Below are 20,454 nucleotides of genomic sequence, written 5' to 3' on the forward strand. Positions count from 1 at the left end.
CTTGCTGTAGGGATTTAAGTCATTAGATTTGGGGTGTATGTTCTTAGCAATTTAATTATGTTTAAAATCTGGTTAGTAGTGTAGTAAATAACTGGTATTGCTACAAAATTACCTTGAGAAGGTAATAGGATTGAATTTCTACACAAGTTGACACTCAATTAAAATTTCCATATATCCAATGAGTTAGCCAGTTCTTAGCTGAGGAGCTAGAAAAAATGCCTTCCTCCTTAAGCTGAACATTTCAAAACAGGCAAAATTTATAATAAAGTCAAATCAAGACTCAGTGCATCAACTAATATTTGAGTTTGGCTTATCAAATACAGACTAAAAACAAGGAAGAGACTAGAGAGCACTTACAATATTTCTTTCTTAAATTCTTCTATTTTTTATTGACACTGGGGGAAAAATAACACATTAAAACCTCCTTACTGAATTACTGTCCTAAACCAATAGATCCATGGGGCTTGTTCAGCTAAAAGCCACAACAGACTTTGTAATGCAATGATGTAATCTTGGCTTTGTGTCATTTATATTCAACCTAAAAAAAACAATTTTCCTGAATAGACAGGCTGACAACAATATTGTTCAGTGTGGGTTTTTATTTGGATTCTTTCCAAATGGTTCACATGCCTTCACCGTAGCACATCATGCCTGCTTACATCTTTTTTTTTTTTTTTTTTTTGCCCGAATTCCAAAGTTTTCCCCTTTTACTAGCTCTCTATTTTTCTTTTAAAGTCTCAGTTATGTTTGTAAAACTAACCAGCTCCACCACAAAATTAGGATGTATCTTGCAGAGTGCATTCATTTTACTTTTTGCATATTTTTCCCGAGGTCATGTCAAGGTTAGTTTGAATTCCATCCTACATTAAGACTTCTTTCACAGCTATTTAGCTCGGCAGCCTACTCCCCGCTGGGGTCTGCCCCTTGGGCACGTCAAAGCTTCAGACCTGACAAATCACACACAGATGAAGCTGTACAGTTTTTTAAACAGTTTCATCAGTAACTTTTTTCCTTTTTCACTATCCTCCTTCATGTTAAGATTTTTTTTCCCCCTGAATTACCGTTTCAGGAATGTTGATTTCTGTTTGAGACAGTTTGTTTTTACATCAGACTTACAAACTAGCAATATCATTTATTTTATAGTAAATCAGACCAGAAGCCTTCTACTCACCAAGACGGCAGACTGAAAGACCTATAGACCATTCTTGACTAGTATAACTATAATTTCATTATTAAGATCTATTTGCAGCAGGAAGCTTGGTGTTGTGAAATGTGGCTGACATTTCACAGGGTCTACCAGAATCAGAAAAAACTGTCAACCATAAAAATGCATCCAGTTTATAACAAATTACAGGTTGAGCCTGGAAATGTTTCTCAAATGGTTAGCAATATGCTCTTATCAGTATTTTAGCAAATTGTGACTAATGGTGCAACTCCATTTCCTGTTTAATTGATGAACTGAAAATGCTTGGTTGCTAATGAGTGTATTAGCAAACAATGTCCCCTTCACAGGCTTAAATAGATCGGGATTTCTTAAAAGCAGCCTACTGTCCTTATTTTCATATAAAGAAAAATATTGACTGCCACAAAATTGCTAGATCAACTGAAGAAATGGTGTAGTTATTGCTGTATCGTCATTTTGGCAAGGTCCAACAACCAGATTATAGTTCTCTAGTTCTCACACTAGAAAATAGTTATTTTCTTTTGCAAACCATAGGCTTTTATTACATTTTTATTCAGGACAAACAATACCTGAAGATCTTAACCACAGACCAAGCAGAAAACTTAGAAGTGAGAGGGGGGAAATATGTATTTGAATGATTCTCCTCTCCTAAGTCCTGTTTTAAACTTAGCTCAGTATGAACGTACACATCGACGGGTTCTGGTTGAACCATAAAAGGTTGCTGGTTGAAGCTAATTAAAGACAGGTCTAAATAGAAAAAGAAAAGGAAGGGGGATCAAAGGAATTACATTAGGTGTCAGGATGTTGTTTGGGGACTTTTATTAATATTTAGAATTTTATAGTTATAATCAGGGAAAAAGCTAAATTCTAAAAATCTCCATTTTGTGTTATAATTTCATATTTATGTTATTTTTGCAATAAGATACATGTCAGCAGGCAAACATCTTGAAGAAATCATTTTGGCATTGGCGCATTAACACATTATGGTGAAAAGAGAGGCTTGTGCTTTTCACGCAGTGCATTTCAGTCTTCAATTAATGTGAAAGCACTACAATGCCTATGCAACTTCTCTTGCCTAGTGGTGCACCATTTATCATTGCAGTTTTACATTGACCTTGACACCCACTTCATTAGAATAAAGATTGTCTACCATTTAGGTTACATTGTTCCTCTGCACAGAGACCCCATGCAAATTTCTGTTCAGATAGAAGAGCTGCGAGGCTGTCAGAGGTCATCTGCATTAAATGATTGCAGCTATTTTCCAACTGCTTCTTTTCATTCTACTCAATTCAGGCTAGGAGGATCAATCAAGTCCTCTGCCTGAAACAGTGGGACTGCTGGGAATATAACTGTTTTTGGTAGTAGTGGATATGCCCTAAACAGTATTAAATATTTAATATAAACTCATTAAAGGCCATGCAAAGGCTTCAGAAAGATATCAAGTTTATAGAAAAAGCTAAGGTAAGGGGCTAGAGAACCTTTTGAGAAATAAATAGAAGAATAATAAATTTTATAATTTCAGAGTATGATTACAGTAGTTGTTAAACTTAGTAAATCTTTTTTGTGGGAGACTTTTTTCTCTCCTCCTTAGGGAAGGGACAAGAGAGACAGACTTGGTATTCTTATGCAGTATTTTACTTAAAATCAGCACTGAAAAGTTTTCAGTTATGGTGGTTTTATTTTTGTTCTCTAACAGGGAATTTTGCTCTGAGTATTTATTAGAAAAAGCTTAGGTATTTGTTATGTAAAAGGAATGATTGGAGAAATAAGTTGCCAGGTTTCCTACTTAAGTTTTCTGAGTGATATAATTGGAATTAAATTATTAATGGGAGATACTTTAAAAAAGATTGTTTTATGATCTTCTATTAGGGAATTTGCAATTCATTTTAATATTTGTAGTTTGATTTATATTAAAGATAATGCAATCTATGTCCAATTAACAATACATGGCCAATGTAATGTGATTTCCAGATCATGCAAATGGAATAAGCTAGAAGAGGGGGGAAAACTCAATTCTTAACCTCAGATGTAATTTGCTGTGCGAGTTCTGGCAATTTTAAATGACATTGTACTTTTTAATTTTTCCAAAGGCTCAGCAGCAGATTTATCCCAATCAAGAAAGCCTATTATTAATTTACAAGGACAATTGTAGGAGTCTTTATAATTTCTCTGTGCAATTATTCGCCATAAATTGCTAATGGTAAAATACAAGGAGTTTGCAAGAAATAAAGACCATTATTTGTCTTGGGCTTGAACTCTCTTCTTCAGTTTTGAACATCTTCGCTAAGTGCTGGTGATCGTGGCTCCACGTGAAACATCACATGCGTCCTGAGATGCTGGATGCTGGTGTTCCGAAGAAGGGGGCAGCGCAAGCACTGCTGCAGAGGGGACACTGGCCTTTAGCAGATTCCTGCACTCGGCATGTACAGCTGAGCTGTGGACCCTGGACTTTCATATAAAAAGACTCTTTGTTCACCACTGAATGGCATTAGGCATGGACTTGCTGAGGGGCCACCATGAAGCCTCGGATGAGGAGGGCAAACACTAGCCCGAAAACACAATATGGGAGTCATAGATGGACACATCCCTGCACTTTTGTGCAAAAAACCATATTTTCATAAATAATTTTGCCAGTGGTTTGGTGTTTTGGTGTGTTCCTAGCATAAGCTTTCTTGTTGATAGACTATAGTATATTTTCTTTTCTCAGTGTATTTTCTTTGTCTGTCATGTCTTTATGGAAAAGGCATATATGCTGGATATACAGGTATTTATGGTATTACTTTGCACTGGGAAAGATAATCATACTGTTATTCTAATAACTAGATCATTTTATCCTTGCTTTTATTCTTCCTCATATAAAATCACATGAAGCCTAGTTAAAATACAGTGTAAGATGTAAATACGCAAACCCTGGAGACAGAATCTGACAGCCCTATTCTAATAATCAAGAAAATTCTTTGGTTTAATTCTTGTGTTTCTCATAGCCAAAACTTCACTCTCCGCTCAGCAATGTCTGGTCTCTTTTCAGCATAACCAACAGAAGCACCATACAAAAGTCTTACAATGGATGTCTTAATCTCTCTGTGTGCTTTTAGAGCATTATTTTGAATTCCATCATGCTGCCTTTTTTCTTTCCTCTTCTGAAGTTTTATTACAACAGCAGAATTCCCAGGGAGCTTTGAGGGCAAGGTTCACATAATATAGCCCTGAAGTTTTGCTTAGGTGGAATCCATCCCCCAGTCCTGGCCATCTTTTGATGATCTTTCTATTTCAAAAAGATTCACTGGGTAGAGTCTTGTAGCATTAGCTGTATGTAGTTTATTTTTTATTTTTTTATTTACTAGACAGTGAGCATCGACATCCCTTTCATGATGCTTTCTTTCTCTGACCTCACAGTGACAAGGCATCTTGTTCTTTAACATTGAGGGAGGCAGAAAAATGCTTGAGTTGCTCAATGTGTGCCTTCTATACCAGTTTCAAAATGGCTTATTCTTCTGGTTTCCATGGTGACAATTAACACTGTTTCAAGGCATTGTTCCAGTCTCCATTTGGGCAGAATTTTCGGTGTGATTTTTAACAAAAAAAAAAAAAAAGGGAAAAAAAAAAGGTTTTAGGAGGGAAAAAAAGCCTTTAGCATAACTGTCAAAAAAGTTGTCTCAATCAAGTCTTCATGCATTTCTAATTATATTTACTTCAGAAATCCTGTTTTGGCTAACTTCATTTTATAATTCAATTTTAGTATTTGCGCTTTTAAAAAGTAAGCACTGAATAAGAATTTTCCAAAGACTTCTTTAATTCTTAGTTTTTAAAATAAGCTAGTGTTTGTGGTTATATTTAACTGCTTTAAAGTTTTCTTTATATATCTCTATACACACACAAGAGTGGCATTTAGGATAGGAGTGGCCTGTGTCTTTAATTTAGGTCATTCACAGATCTATTAGGAGGCTTCATTAGTCAAAATTGAATTGGCCAAGCAAATACACTTAATAATGTACATATGCCCTTTCAATAGGGTATATTTTATTTTTGACTAGACAGAGAGGCCCACAGCAGGTGCTGTGGGGAAATTAAATACTGGATGCTTATTTACCTTAGCACTCAAGAAAAGCCATCTGACTTTAACTTTGTCAATCTCATTTTGACTATTGGAAGAGCAGTCTGTATCATAACGTCCAGACTACAAGACACAATGGCACAGCCTCTGCTCACTTACTGCTGTGGATGGAATGAATATGAAGACTAAATTATTTTCTCACCACAGACTAAAGTATCCCTACTTGGTAGAATGACCAAGAACTAGATAGAGCTGGCAGTTGATTGTCCCTGTCTAATGCTTCTGAGAAAGCTGAAGAGAGAAAAGCAAAAACATACTCACATCAACAAAAATATAACCCTCTGGCATGATGACATATACAGCTTGAGGCCTTAAATTGTATCAGATTCAACCTTCAGAGTGCTTCAAAAATTAAAATAAACATTTTCACCTTAAATTATGTGACATTCTGTTACCTCTCATGCACATACCAATACTTACCTAACAATTAGCTGGATTCTCTTGGCATTTATAGTTTGAAGGCATTGTCCATCAATCCTCTCTCTCATCAATCTGTTTATACAGTAGGTTACGTGGTGACAAAGAGAGCGTACATGAAGACGAAGTTGTTTTTTTTTTAAACGTAGTAACTTTTTATAATAGCTGTTGCAGTGACTACCAGTGCTAGATTTCACAGAGAAAATTAATTTATTATATCTAAAAGTACATTAATTGCTTTTTTATATATTTCTTATTACAAGACTGTGTTTTTTTGTGGGACACATCTAAGCTGTTGCCTTTCATGACTGATCTGCTGTGTAGTTGCTGTTCAAAGTTGGGGTAAAGAGAGAGGGTGAGCATGTTACAAGTGAAAGTGATAACTGGTCGAGGCCTCTCCTGGGTAGGACAGGTGGAAAATGCCTTCTGTCAATTAATGCACATGGCATAAGTGAAAGATTTGAATAGGATTCTTCTGCTTGCTTGAAATTCTCGTTCCTCCAGTATGATGTCAAAGAAGTCTTACCAAATTAATTATGTAAACCTTTGTCAGCAATATCACCTTTAGTTGGGAATCTGATTGCATAAAGCAGATTGCCCTTTCCTCCCATCATTGCTCTGATAAACAGTTAGGTTTCCAGAACACTTGTTGAGTGTTGAGTCCAGAGGATTCGAGCAGACAGTGTGTTTTATAACTGTTGGAGTAATGTGGTCATGGTAATTGCCTGCCATTAGAAAATGAATTCAGAACTCCCATGTTTCACAGGCCAAATTCTGAAAGAACTCTAAAGCAACCCTTGATTCTTTTCATTATACATATTCATGTAATTTTGGATACTCTGACTCCCTGATCAACATTCATTAATACCATCAAATGCTTTAAATCACCTCATTTAAAACATTTTGTTCTGTGATCCACAAATGACTAACATTTGGAGAAGTTTACATAATACAAATGATGTGCATGTTTAGTGTAAATGAAAGATTAAAATAGGAAGCTAAAAGTAATCAAACATATGCAGGAAAATGCTGAGGGCCTAGTAACTAAAACAAGGATTTTATACCTTCTTTTCCTTTAAGCTGCTTCTAATTGTATTTTAGTTGGGGATCTTATGAAATATCATATTCTTGGGTGAATAAAGTCACCCAAGTGCTTGGGGATGTTTTGAATTTGCTGATTTCCTACCTTGCCCAGACAAAAGCTTTTCTTATTAGATCTGATAAGGTGCTCATTTTAGCTCAGTTAGGACAATGGACCTTGATAACCTAACTTTCGTGCCTTGAAGAAAGAAGTTTAGGGATTGTCAGTACACATTTGGCAATGTCCTAAAGTGGTAAAATAGGTTTAATACTTTAACCTGAATCTAGTTTTTTTTCTGTTCAGCAGTGTTTTTATGTGCACATTTAAAAAATACATCCACAGTCATTTATAGTTGTCCATAATATAGGACTTTCTAACTATGAAGATAGAGTTATTTGAAGAGAATCACCATAGTAACTGTCACATTAAATAGCACTTACATTATCGCTTGCAAAACATCTTTTAGGAGACACTCACTTGACAGTTTGTTAGAAAACCATGTATATTAGGGTATGAGAGTTATGTAATTGATTGTGATGTTTGGGGACATTTTATAGTAATCAATAAGGAAGCATAGATTTGTAACCATTCTTAAAGAGGTGTTTTTTTCCTCTCTCTATATATACCTCTTCTCCAAGCCTACACAAGAATTTTTAAGTGAAAAATGAAAAAAAAATATATTAACTAAGAATTCAGAGGACTTATAGGATAAGGAAGAAATTACACAATTTTTAGAGATCAATTTATTTGTACCACTCTGAGACTGGTCCCTTAGAGGGCAGAAAAGAGCAATGGGCAATACTCCAGAGCAAATATTGACCAAGACTAATTGTAATATTAAATCCCCCTAGACCAGATATTTTCATTTGGAATATTTCAAGATCAAGATCAAATATGTACACAAACTTTAGAAAGACATAAAGCTTATTCAACTAAATAGAATACCTTGGATGTTTGTGTGTGTGAAATATATATATATATATAAACCGTTTTCAGCATTTTTCTCAACGACTCAAGGTTCTTAGTTTAGCCTCACCATAAATTTTATTGGAAACAAAAACTTTTAATACCCGTGAGCCTCACTAACTCTGTGCTCAAAGATTTTCTAAGAACACCTCTTTCCCTAATGAAATCTTTTTTCTCTTCCCGTTTTAGCGATACAGTGTGGAAATGTCCATCAGGGACCTGAAAAAGACGGAGCTGCTTAGTAAGGTTGAAGCTTTGAAGAAAGGTGGCGTTTTACTACCAAATGATCTCCTTGAAAAAGTGGATTCAATTAATGAAAAATGGGAACTGCTTGGGGTATTTGCATTTTTATTACTGTTTGTAGGTTATGTGTACATTTTTTGTATAGTGAAGTACTCTATCTGTCTGATTTCTAATTTGAGGCACAAATATCTCTCTCTTTCAATTCACTACCTACATTTCAAACAAGCTATTCATGCTATTATGGGGGAAAAACACTGCTTTTCCTCCTCTGTTGATTTTTCTTTTTTTTACTCTGAGCTTGTCTCCTTTCAGATTTTTAATAATTTTGGTTCTTTAATACATAAAAAAAGTAAGTAAAATATGCCATGTATTATGGGTAGGCACCAAGTCAACTATAATACAGTATATCTGATATACACTGACTGTCATGCTTGAATGAATGTTAATAGAATTTGTTCCAAAGGTACACGTTAGAGACATCCACTGTTTAACTATTTACTGTACCCTTCAGATGAAAAGTGGAGTTGTCACTACAGCTTTCAAGTCACACTAAAGCCACCAAAACAAAGATGCAAATTTGACCCAAATCTGAATTGCAGAATTAAACTGGCCTCTGTTTTGTGCCTCAATTTCCAGCTCACTTTTAACAAAGGCCAAAAAAAAAAGTTTCATGTAATTCATTTCACGCCATGATGGGCTGGGTCTCAGCCAAGCACTGAGATGCAAGAATCTGGCAAAAAGGCAATATAGAGATTCTGTTACCCAGAGACCAGGATGGCACTGTGCAGGGGACAGTTCTGTCCTTTTGTTGGAAGACAGCTGAGAGAGAGAGGTTAGACTCGATTTTTTCATCAACTTCTCTCTTAAATTGCCTTCACTTCAAATCAAGGGTAAGCTAAATTTGTCAATTACTTAAATGATTAATTCTAACAGCTAAGTATGGGTGGTGTCAGTTATGGAGCATGGTTTTGCATGCCTTCCCTTTCCTGACTTTTTTTTTTAATTTTTAAAGGAATAATACTCCAAAAATATTTTGAATAAAAAGCTCTCCATGTACCTTGATGACTTGGAGGAATGCCATGTTCAGTTTATGCCATGCTTAATCTAGGTGATTAAAAACCTGCAAGTAGGAATCCTTGCTCTCTCATCTAAATTCACCACACTCTGCAGTTGTACAAAGTAACTTAAAACATTAAAAGTTTTTATTCTGACCTATTGTTACATTACTTTTCAATTATTATTAATGGCTTTCATTTTATTACATGGTGATTTAGATCTGAACCTGCTAAATTCTATAGAATTCATTGATCCCATTCAGGAGAACTGTCGTTGGTGTCTGACATTTTAAAGACTGTTTACTAAACGACGAGAGCAGCAACTTGATTTGCTCAGTAGATAAAGTGATGGTTTGCCTGTGCTATATTTTCACGTATCTGTTTCTAACTTGATAAATAATTAATAATAATCTTTTTGGAAAATTGTTTGAAGCATGTCATATATATAGCTCCCTAAACAAAAACTTTAAACCAAGATAATATTTTAAAAAGAACCAGAATGTTTCGCTATCCTTTATGAGCCAAATACCTTTAAAATGGTTGCCATTTTGACAGAAATATCGTTTGAATGCAGCATGCTGAGTGTTTTTATGATTTCTGGGGAGAGAAGGGTGGAAGGAAAATTTTAACAAAACCTGTGCCATACTACCACCACCAGGCATACAGCTTTAATTGGCATGATTACATTTTAATTGGCATGAAAAAAAATTTAAAGACAAGGATTTTAACTTCTAACAATGGTAAAATAGAGGGATATGGTTTTTAATATTACTTTCATCTAAGGTGAACAGTGTGGAATGGAAATACATTAGAATGAAATGTCAGTGGTGCGTACAGTTTAATCTGTGAAATTTTGTCCCCTGTGCTGCATATTACTCTGTCTCAATTGCATATTAAACAACCCTATCAAGGCAGGCATTGGCATCTGCTGTGCTGACACAAATTGTGAATTAAATGAAATTGATGTCCTCTGTCGTATATTTATGAAGACGGACCATTCTCTGAAGTATTCTGTTTATGAAGAATTTATGATTGCAAACTGTTCCAGAACAAAAAAGTGGCAATAAATTCTTTTTTGTGACCCTACCCTCCAAGGGCATTGATTTCACCTCCTGCTGCTACTTTTGTTACAGCATAAAAACAATAGCTAAATCTGGATTCCACTGAGGGTCTTCAAATTATCAATATTTGCACCATGAAAATACAAGGGTGTTGCCAGGAAAGGCTATTTTTCTGTTACGATCTCCTAAAGATACTATTTACAGAACACTACGCAGCAGATGAATGTTGGTTGACTTCATTTTATTTGTATTTTAAAGCTGATATTTGTAGGTTTAATTCATCCTTATAGATTAACTCTTTCTAATGCTCCAGAGTGTTTTTCACCAAAAAAAAAAAAAAAAAAGCTAAAAAGCCTTCTCTGACTATATTCCATGCCATAGTGGTTCATCTAAGCAGAGTTCTAGCATAGTGGATTGGGACTCATTTTAACACTTATTTTAGAAATTCTAGCATCCACAAATGCGAAACGGGAAGAATTGAAAGGTTGAATGATTTCCAGGGCAGGTAAAATCCACAACTAGCACCAAGGAGGTTGCCCCTTCTTCACAGCCCTGAATAAGAAGGTTTGGGGAATTGTACTTCCCAAAACAACAAAAAAAGAAATTTCATTCTCTTTTGTGCAGTCTTCTCTTGGCCTCTTTAACATATTGATTAAACTCAAACTTCTATCTCCTGAAATTTTTAGGCAGAGAATTTTTACTGTAAACTCCTGTCATGAGAATTCAAATGAATTTTTATCAGTGACCATGGTGAACTTTTGGGTCAGAGCTCCTTTCTGTTAGAGGAAATTATCACTGAATGAGGTCTTCTTAAGCCTCTAGTGGTAATCAGAACAACACCCATGGCTTGAGAATCAAGTTCTTAATGGAACAATGAGCTCATCAGAACTGAATCTCAGTCGTGACATGGCGGGTGCAGCAGACACCTTCCAGGTGGGCTCTTGTCACCAGCCAAACTGGGATATGTATTTGGTACCTGTGCTAATCAGTGTTTTTTTTTTTTTTTCTGTTGGTGTTTTTGTTTTTAATCTGCTGCATTAGAAAACCCTAGGAGAGAAGGTCCAGGACACAATGGCGGGCCACAGTGGGTCGAGTACACGTGACCTACTCTCTCCTGAAAGCGGAAGCCTGGTAAGGCAGCTGGAGGTCAGGATCAAAGAACTGAAAGGGTGGCTGAGAGATACAGAGCTTTTCATCTTCAATTCCTGTCTGAGACAAGAAAAGGAAGGAACAATGAATGCTGAGAAACAACTGCAATACTTTAAGGTAATAAAAAAACAATCAAAGTTGATAAAAAGCTTTCTTTATGGTAGGGATGAAATATTTATCAAGTACATAAAGTATTATACCCATGTATCTATGTATCACTGTGCACTTAAATGTTTCCTTGAATTTATAGACACCCTCCACATTTCTTATATGCCAGCGTCTGTGTGTTTATAAAGATGAACATTAAGCATATCAAATACACATTGTGTAGGGGAAATCTCTGCTGCTTGTGGGTTTTGTGCAGTGCCTATTGAAGGAGGGCTTTGATAAATTAAAAGCAGACCAGCAGACACTCAAGACTACCAAGGACTTTGAAAGGCAGACCTACATGTTCTATAAATAATGTGGCTAAAAATACTTCTAGAAATTGATATGATAAAAGCATGTGATTTAATTGAAGAGTATTAATGCTAACAAAAGGAAATATAATTTTTACATATGAAAGAATTAGCTACTTACGGAAGGAAGAAATAAAGTAAAAGAGGTTCCTACATTAGAGGCATTTTCCTCCATAGAAAAACGTCAACCTTAGCAACACAGCCGTGTGCGTGTTTGTTGTATGTCCACGAAGAAGTGTTCCCCTTGTTTGTTCCCTGGTTTACACAATATCTATTTAAAAGCAGCTTAAAATTCAAATGCTGGCTCTTACCAGCCACACTAGCCTGTACTACTTGAGCCCTCCCGTAAATTCAGTGATTATTTGGGCTCTGGCCGGTGTCAGCCTAAGGCTTTTGGGTTGCAAACCTGAATTTGCTGGCTTGAGAGGTTTGAAAGAGGAGAAAGGGGGAAATCAAGAAGGAAAGAACTTCTTGAGACCAAGCAAGTGGTTCTTCTCAAAGCCTTCTAGGACCAGGTTTTCTTCATCTCATACCTTCTGCCCTGCCCTCTTCGAGCAGTCTACATATCAGAGTATGTAGTCACATGTAGCTCACCTTCCCTTGCCAGACAGGCAGGCTCCCCTTTCTCACCTGCATAACCCAAGAGGAGGTCCCCGTCCAGGGTAAGGGCACTGTATTTCTCAGTAAACCATCTGTATCATACACCTACACATTGCTTTTTACTTGAATTCCTTGTCTGCCATTAAGTTGAAGTTAAATGTCTCTTGCCGAGGCAAATGGGTTTCACTCTCTACCATCTAATATCTGAAAGATTTGTTATTTGACCTCTGCTTAACTCTAACCCCCCATTTCAGGGAGATGGAGTCTTCAGATATTTCCCTCTGTGTTATTTGGACTTTACAGGTACCTTGCAAAGCATCCTGGTCACCAATAGGCTAGATGTTGCGTAACATATTTTCTTTCTGTTATGCCTGTATTGTAGCTTTAGTGAACTGGTCAGTGGCCCCAGTTAGTTTTATGACCTTGGTCATATTTGTTGTATAATTCCTGGTGCCTCAGTTTCTTCATCTATGAAATGGTATGCTGGTAATATGTATCTCACATAGTTATGAGCTCATATGTGTAAATCATTCTTTCTACTTTTTGTGATGATGCATCCATAAAGGATGAAATTTCTTAGTATTATAAGACCAAAGATGTTACATAATAATTGGAAACAGTAACAGGAAGTTTGTTATTACAATTATTTATATACCTGCCTACCTACCCACTTGGCTCATACATAGGTAACTGAAAGCCAGTTTTTTCCACATCCACTATTATCATAAATGGAAGCATAAGCAGTTCTGCATTGATTCACTGATGCTGCCAAATGACGTTAGCTTTATGCTTTAGGTTTATACAGTGTCATCAATGTCATTTTCAGCTAGGTCCTAATAACAAATTAAAAAGAGATTAAGAGAGACAGAGATATGTCTCTCGGCTTCCAAATCATTAAACAGTTTCTAGGAGTTCCAGGCATTCGCTAACTAATACTTTCTGGCCACTAGGGAATATTCACTACACCTAATTCATTATTTACCATGTGTACTTTAGTGCCTGAAAATCATCATAGAAGTTTTCTTTTAGAAGTACCAATGGCATCCCACTCCAGTACTCTTGCCTGGAAAATCCCATGGACAGAGGAGCCTGGTAGGCTGCAGTCCATGGGGTCGCTAAGAGTCGGACACGACTGAGCGACTTCCCTTTCACTTTTCACTTTCATGCATTGGAGGAGGAAATGGCAATCCACTCCAGTGTTCTTTCCTGGAGAATCCCAGGGACGGGCGAGCCTGGTGGGCTGCTGTCTATGGGGTCGCACAGAGTCGGACACAACTGAAGTGACTTAGCAGCAGCAGAGATACTTTTTGCGGTTTTATTTTTTTCTTCAAAGATGATTTTTCTTTAGAGCATTTTTTTTTTTTTTTTTTTTTTTTATTCCTTTATTTCTCATGTGTTCCCCATCCTGAACCCTCCTCCCTCCTCCCTCCCCATACCATCCCTCTGGGTCGTCCCAGTGCACCAGCCCCAAGCATCCAGCATCGTGCATTGAACCTGGACTGGCATTTCGTTTCATACATGACATTTCACATGTTTCAATGCCATTCTCCCAAATCTTCCCACCCTCTCCCTCTCCCACAGAGTCCATAATCCTGTTCTATACATCAGTGTCTCTTTTGCTGTCTCGTATACAGGGTTATCGTAGAGCATTTTTATGTTTTCAGTATCACTATTCATTAAACTACTTTTATGCCCCACTTTTGCTTATTTGGCTATATTTTAAAAAATATAGTTATTATTGCATTATAGTTAATAATAATATAGTTATTAATAATAACTAAATAATAAGTGATAATAACAACACTTTACCATCTGAGCCACCAGGAAGCCCAAACTAATAATACAGTTATTATTATTTTAAAAATAATAAATAATATTTCCTACTCCAAACAACAGATAGGATTTTGATGGTAATACGTAGCTCATCCTGTGTTTTCCCCAGCCCTGTTCCATCCCCTGCTACCCTTACCTAGGATAGCATGATCCTGAATCCCACATTCTCTATCTACTTGCTTTCCTCTGGTAGGAAGGAATATTTTTAATTTTAGTTGCTTTTAACTTCATTAAAAGGTAATCATGCTGTATGTTATCTTTTAGGATTTCTTTTTCACTTAACATTATAATGCCAAGATTCATTCATCTCATGGAGTGTGGCTGTAATTCACTCACTTTGACAATGTGTGATATACCATTGTATGTCCATGTATTTCACGTAATGCTACTAGCAACACATGAGGTTGGTATTAGGATCCTGACTTTGCAAATGTGGAAACAGGCACATGGAGGTTAAATTTTGTGTGTCTAAGGCCACACTTGGTAGAATTCGGTTTTCAATCCGGAACTGTCTGACTCTTCTAAAGCCCATTCTTTGAACTTCTATGCAAAATTGGTATTTATTGGTATTTACTAAATGCCTTCCCATGGCAGATGACTCAAAGGGAAGAGCAAGACTAAACTAAACATGATTGTTTCTCGGTGGTAGTTTTATTAGTCACAGTTTTCAGCAATTTGGCCAAAATAGCAAATGGCTGTAGCTATTAATGATCTAGAGAGGTGAAAATATTTGTGTTTTTGTTTTACATATTTGTATAATATCAGTGTCAATTTCTTTGCCATGTATCACTTTTATTTATTTATTTCTTAAATTTTATTTTATTTTTTAACTTTACAATATTGTATTGGTTCTGCCATATATCAAAATGAATCCGCCACAGGTATACATGTGTTCCCCATCCTGAGCCCGCCTCCCTCCTTCCTCCCCATACCATCCCTCTGGGTCGTCCCAGTGCACTAGCCCCAAGCATCCAGTATCGTACATCGAACCTGGACTGGCGACTCGTTTCATATATGATATTACACATGTTTCAATGCCATTCTCCCAAATCTCCCCACCCTCTCCCTCTCCCACAGAGTCCAAAAGACTGTTCTATACATCAGTGTCTCTTTTGCTGTCTCGTACACAGGGTTATTGTTACCATCTTTCTAAATTCCATATATATGCTTTAGTATACTGTATTGGTGTTTTTCCTTCTGGCTTATCATGTATCACTTTTAAAATTGAAGCTTTTAAAACTTTTTGAGATTATGGAGTCCTGATGATTTTCTTTTATGACCTGGAACTCTAGTCTCTTCTAAAGTTTTGACCTTGAGGAATTTGGTCAGATAAGCTAAGTGCATCTAACATGACAGCACTTAAAAAAAAAAATAATAAAGCTTTATGCATATTTGTTGTAATAAATGTGTTTCCTAGCCACAATTATAAGTATTTCTGAGCTGTTTGCTCTTTAGAGCTTAGTGTATAATTAGTTAAGTGTTATGTATATTACCACATTCATTGGAAGAATGAAACCAAATGTTTGTAATATAATAATATTGTAATATAATGTTTATAACCTGTCAAAGTCATAATTGGTAATAGGCATATGCAGAATAAGAACTTTTTACTTACCCCAAATCCAAGAAAAGCAGATAACCTCTGCCTTCCTAAGTGATAAAACCACTTAGATAAGAGAGTTATTAAAGAACCTTTGTATGTCAAAAACTCTTTGTCACGTTCCACCTCTTCTTATGGGTTCCCAAATGTCTTCTGCTGTCATTGGTCACACAGAAGACAGGCTTTATCCACAGGGTTTAGCTTTATGATTCTCCATTCTCTAAAGTCTCAGGCTTCTAACAGAATGAATTTCTTTATGTGACACCCAGAGTAATGATAGGTAGGCCACAGTGCACTGCCCAGGAGAACAGGGAAGGAGGGTGCTGCATATAAAAATGAAAATCCGTCGCTTTGTAGACACAACCATTTCCTTCTCAGAGCTTGGTCTGGGATGAGAGAAAGGATCAGGGTCTTACGTTTTCAGAAAAAGAAAAAAAAACAGTTGTGGAATTTATTCTTTTCTTTAAGGCAGTAATGTGATAAATGTGGGATTAGACATGAGGCAAAATTCTACCTAAGAAAGAGTCAGAGCCCTGGATGGGAGAGACAGGAAGGTGTGAGCCCAGGGACAGAAAGGCAAAAACGGTTCAGGAGTGAGCACACTGTGACAACAAAATGCAGAGAGCACATCAGAGATTTAATGAGGCCAGCTGGCAAAGGGCCCCTTAGAGCTGCGTGTGTGCAGCTTCAATGCCATTGGCTGAAAAACATTGCTTTTTAACAGTGACCCTTCAGAGAGAGAGAAAAAAAAAATAATTCCTTAATCATATGTTCCTTGTACCCCGTAACGAAATTCATTATTCTAAAGACTCAAATTGGGAGAAATTATCCATTACCAGTTAAAGGAGGCTGCAGCACTGGACTGGGTCCAGAACCAGCCTAGGAAGGATAAGTTTAGACCAGCCAAGAGGCTCTGTCACTGACAAGAATGAGTGGAATAGATATGGTAACCTTCTCAATGACCAATGTCCCAAATTTGGTTACTAATTTAAATTTGACCAAGCACTTTATGCATGTTATTATATTTAAACCTTACCCTACCAATTTAAGTTGAAAATTGTGATCACCTTCTTATGTGTGTTTTTATTTATTTTTATGAGTGAAGAACTTGAAATACGGAAAGTTAATGTGAATTCAAACAGTAACCAGCAGTGAAGACAGAGAAAAAGCCATGGGCTTTAGGTTCAAATTTTAGTTCTGTCATTTGCTGACCCTTAAATACACTGAAACCTTGTTTTACCATAAATTAAAGGTTAGCAAACATTTTCTGTCAAAAAGCAGATAATACAGTCTCTGTTGCAGTTCAACTCTGCTGTGCTGTGCTAAGTCAGTTCAGTGTGTTAGATTCTTTGCGACCCTGTGGACCATAGCCTACCAGGGTCCTCCGTCCATGGGATTCTCTAGTCAAGAATACTGGAATGGGTTGCTCTGCCCTCCTGCAGGGGATCTTCCCAACCCAAGGATCAACCCGAGTCTCTTATGTCTCCTGCACTGGCAGGTGGGTTCTTTACCACTTGTGCCACCAGGGAAGCCCATTCAACTCTGCTATTGTAGTGTAAAAGCAGCCACAGACAATATGTAAATGAATATATATGGTGTGTTCAATAAAACTAACTTACTAAACTGTTTACAAGAGCAGTTGGTGAGCTAGATTTGACCAGCAGACTTTAGTTTCCTGACCCTGTTCTAGATTACAAAAATTACCAAAAACATGGTGATGGGTGCCATCTGCATGCTAGAACTGCAATAGGAGGAACAAAACATTCTTTTAATAACTGTGACAATGACAGCCAGTACTTACTGAGCACTCGTAGGAGGCAAGTCACAGTTCCTAATTTTTTCCATTCACTTATTTAACACTCATCACGGTCTTGAGACAGTTGGTTTATTATCCCCTATTTATGGATGAGAAAACTGAGGCAGGGGAAATTGAAGTTACTCAAGATCATACTGTTAGTCAAGGATAGAGCCAATAGGCCAATAGTCAGACCTAGAAAGTTTGTTCCTGAATCTGCCACTACTTTGTAGACTCATTAGTCCCTGGGTCAAAGAACTATTTCTGGAAGAGAAAAACACATTAATTTGTAGCTTGATCTGTTGTTCCTTCCATTTCTGATTACGTGGATAGCCATCTATAGGATGTTGGGTTGTAACCCCATCAGGAGTTATAACCCCTGGCTATAACCTGAAATCAACCCCCATAAGCAGAGGGCAGGAAAAGAGAAGAAAGAAGCTGACCACTCCAGATTGGTAGTTGGCAATTTTAATAAGAAAGGAAACAGGAGGTTTGTCATGGGCAGCTATGAGACAAATAGATTTCCATACCTGCCAGAATCTTAAAGGTTTATATAGAGGCTTGACCTGAGTTCAGTCATATATGGAGCCCATTTAGTCTTGTCACCCACTCTTATCTCAAGGCCTTGTCCTTGGGACAGCTTCTAAGAGAGACAGGGGTGGAGAAGAGGAGTCTGCTTGCCTAGGTTCAGCTTGAAGGTCAAATGGATAGTCATGCAAGTGAGTCACTGTTTTAAATTTTGGAAGTTAGAATCTTTAGAGTAGGGTTTTTAGCAGAATTTCAAATTAACTAGGAAGTTTGCAGCGTTACTAAGTAATTAGCTGAAAGGGAATATCACTGATGTACTTTTACAAAATAGATAAATGAAAGAGCTAAACACAGTTCACATGGTTTAAGAAGTATTTTCCCAAATCTCACTCTGTCATTTCCAGAAATAAAAATAGAACCAATCTAGCCAAGAGATTTAGAGGGAATTTCCCATGTCCACTATAATCAATCTCAAATGGCACCACAAATAATCACACTTCCTGTGTCCTTCAAAACTCTCAATATTAGGAGGTAAGGTTGAGGGACAGAAGAGAATATGCTGGAATTTTGAGATATGAGGAAGGAGGCCATGTGCCCTATAGGATCATCTCTGCTGCTTTGTCCTAGAGCCATTCATTACAAACTTGGTAATGATGCTGTTGGCAAAGCTGCAAACAAAGAATTACAGTAATTCAATCTGGCTGTAACAAAAGCTTGTAAAATGCCTTCAAAATCAACAGACCTCAGACAGGATTTAATCCTTTCTATGTGTCTTAAATGCTTTTTTATAAAGCAGTTATATTAACCATATATGTTCATAAAAAAATACTGAAATCAGCTTTTATCAGATATTTTCCCCCACTGTATATATAAAAAAAAATCCATCATCTAATACTTCTTTGGAAGTAATTTTAAGTAATTGGATACAATCCAGAATTGCCTTGTAAAGAGAAAAACATTGGCTGGATTAAGGTTGAAGTTCAAAGATAGCTTTAAATAAATGTTATTCACACTAACCATCGGGGTAGTGGGAAGACCCACAGGAAATTTTTACAGGCAATCCCAGTGTAAGCCTTCTAAAGTAAAGAAAATGGAGTAACTAAGGCCTAATTCATTCTGAGTACACCTTTTTCTAAAAGACACTGAATGATTCCTGAAGTGGGGCATTTTGCCTCTGAGTTAAAGATGCAGAGAGGTAGCTATGTACTCATTTCATATGTGTCATTTGTATTATTGCTCTCAGATATGACTCAGATGGTAAAGAGTCTGTCTGCAGTGTGGGACACCTGGATTCGATCCCTGGGTTGGGAAGATTCCCTGGAGAAGGAAATGGCAACCTACTCCAGTATTCTTGACTGGGAAATGCCATGGACACAGGAGTCTGGCAGGCTACAGTCTATAGAGTTGCAAAGAGTGGAACATAACTGAGTGACTAACACACAAGAAGGCTGAGATGGTAATCTAGAAAGATGACAGATATGTCACCTGTCCTTACGTTATTGCTGCCTGCTGCTGCTAAGTCACTTCAGTCGTGTCCGACTCTGTGCGACTCCGTAGATGGCAGCTCACCAGGCACCCTGTCCCTGGGATTCTCCAGGCAAGAATACTGGAGTGGGTTGCCATCTCCTTCTCCAATGCATGAAAGTGAAAAGTGAAAGTGAAGTCGCTCAGTCTTGTCCAACTCTTCACGACTCCATGGACTACAGCCTGTAAGGCTCCTCCATCCATGGGATTTTCCAGGCAAGAGTACTGGAATGGGGTGCCATTGCCTTCTCCTTATTGCTGCCTAGAAAACCACAAATAACCATCTTTAGGCTCTGAAACCACAGTGATGAATATTTCTGTTCTTACTTGATTTCTTCAGTTCAGTTCAGTCTCTAAGTTGTGTCCAACTCTATGACCCCATGAACCACAGCACACCAGGGCTCCCTGTCCATCACCAATTCCCGGAGTCCACCCAAACCCATATCCATTTTCGGTGGTGCCATCCAACCATCTCATCCTCTGTCGTCCCCTTCTCCTCCTGCCCTCAATCTTTCCCAGCATCAGGGTGTTTTCAAATGAGTCAGCTCTTTGCATCAGGTGGCCAAAGGATTGGAGTTTCAGCTTCAACATCAGTCCTTCCAATGAACACCCAGGACTGGGCTCCTTTAGGATGGACTGGTTGGATCTCCTTGCAGTCCAAGGGACTCTCAAGAGTCTTCTCCAACACCACAGTTCAAAAGCATCAATTCTTCTGTTCTCAGTTTTCTTTATAGTCCAACTCTCACATCCATACATGACCACTGGAAAAACCATAGCTTTGACTAGACAGACCTTTGTGGACAAAGTAATGTCTCTGCTTTTTAATATGCTGTCTGCTGCTGCTGCT

General features: G+C 37.3%; 1 protein-coding gene across 3 annotated transcripts in view; it reads left to right on the forward strand.

Moving 5' to 3' along the window:
- Positions 1-20,454, forward strand: part of AKAP6 (A-kinase anchoring protein 6) — a 401,429-nt gene that overhangs the window by 306,027 nt on the left and 74,948 nt on the right. For all 3 annotated transcript variants that reach the window (XM_070358705.1, XM_070358707.1, XM_070358706.1), the window contains exons 10-11: positions 7,951-8,097; positions 11,162-11,386. In XM_070358705.1, the coding sequence (XP_070214806.1) occupies positions 7,951-8,097; positions 11,162-11,386 (372 nt within the window). The remainder of the gene's footprint in view (positions 1-7,950; positions 8,098-11,161; positions 11,387-20,454) is intronic.

Source organism: Bos mutus, chromosome 21, assembly GCF_027580195.1.
Source record: "Bos mutus isolate GX-2022 chromosome 21, NWIPB_WYAK_1.1, whole genome shotgun sequence".
Taxonomy (NCBI): Eukaryota; Metazoa; Chordata; class Mammalia; order Artiodactyla; family Bovidae; genus Bos; species Bos mutus.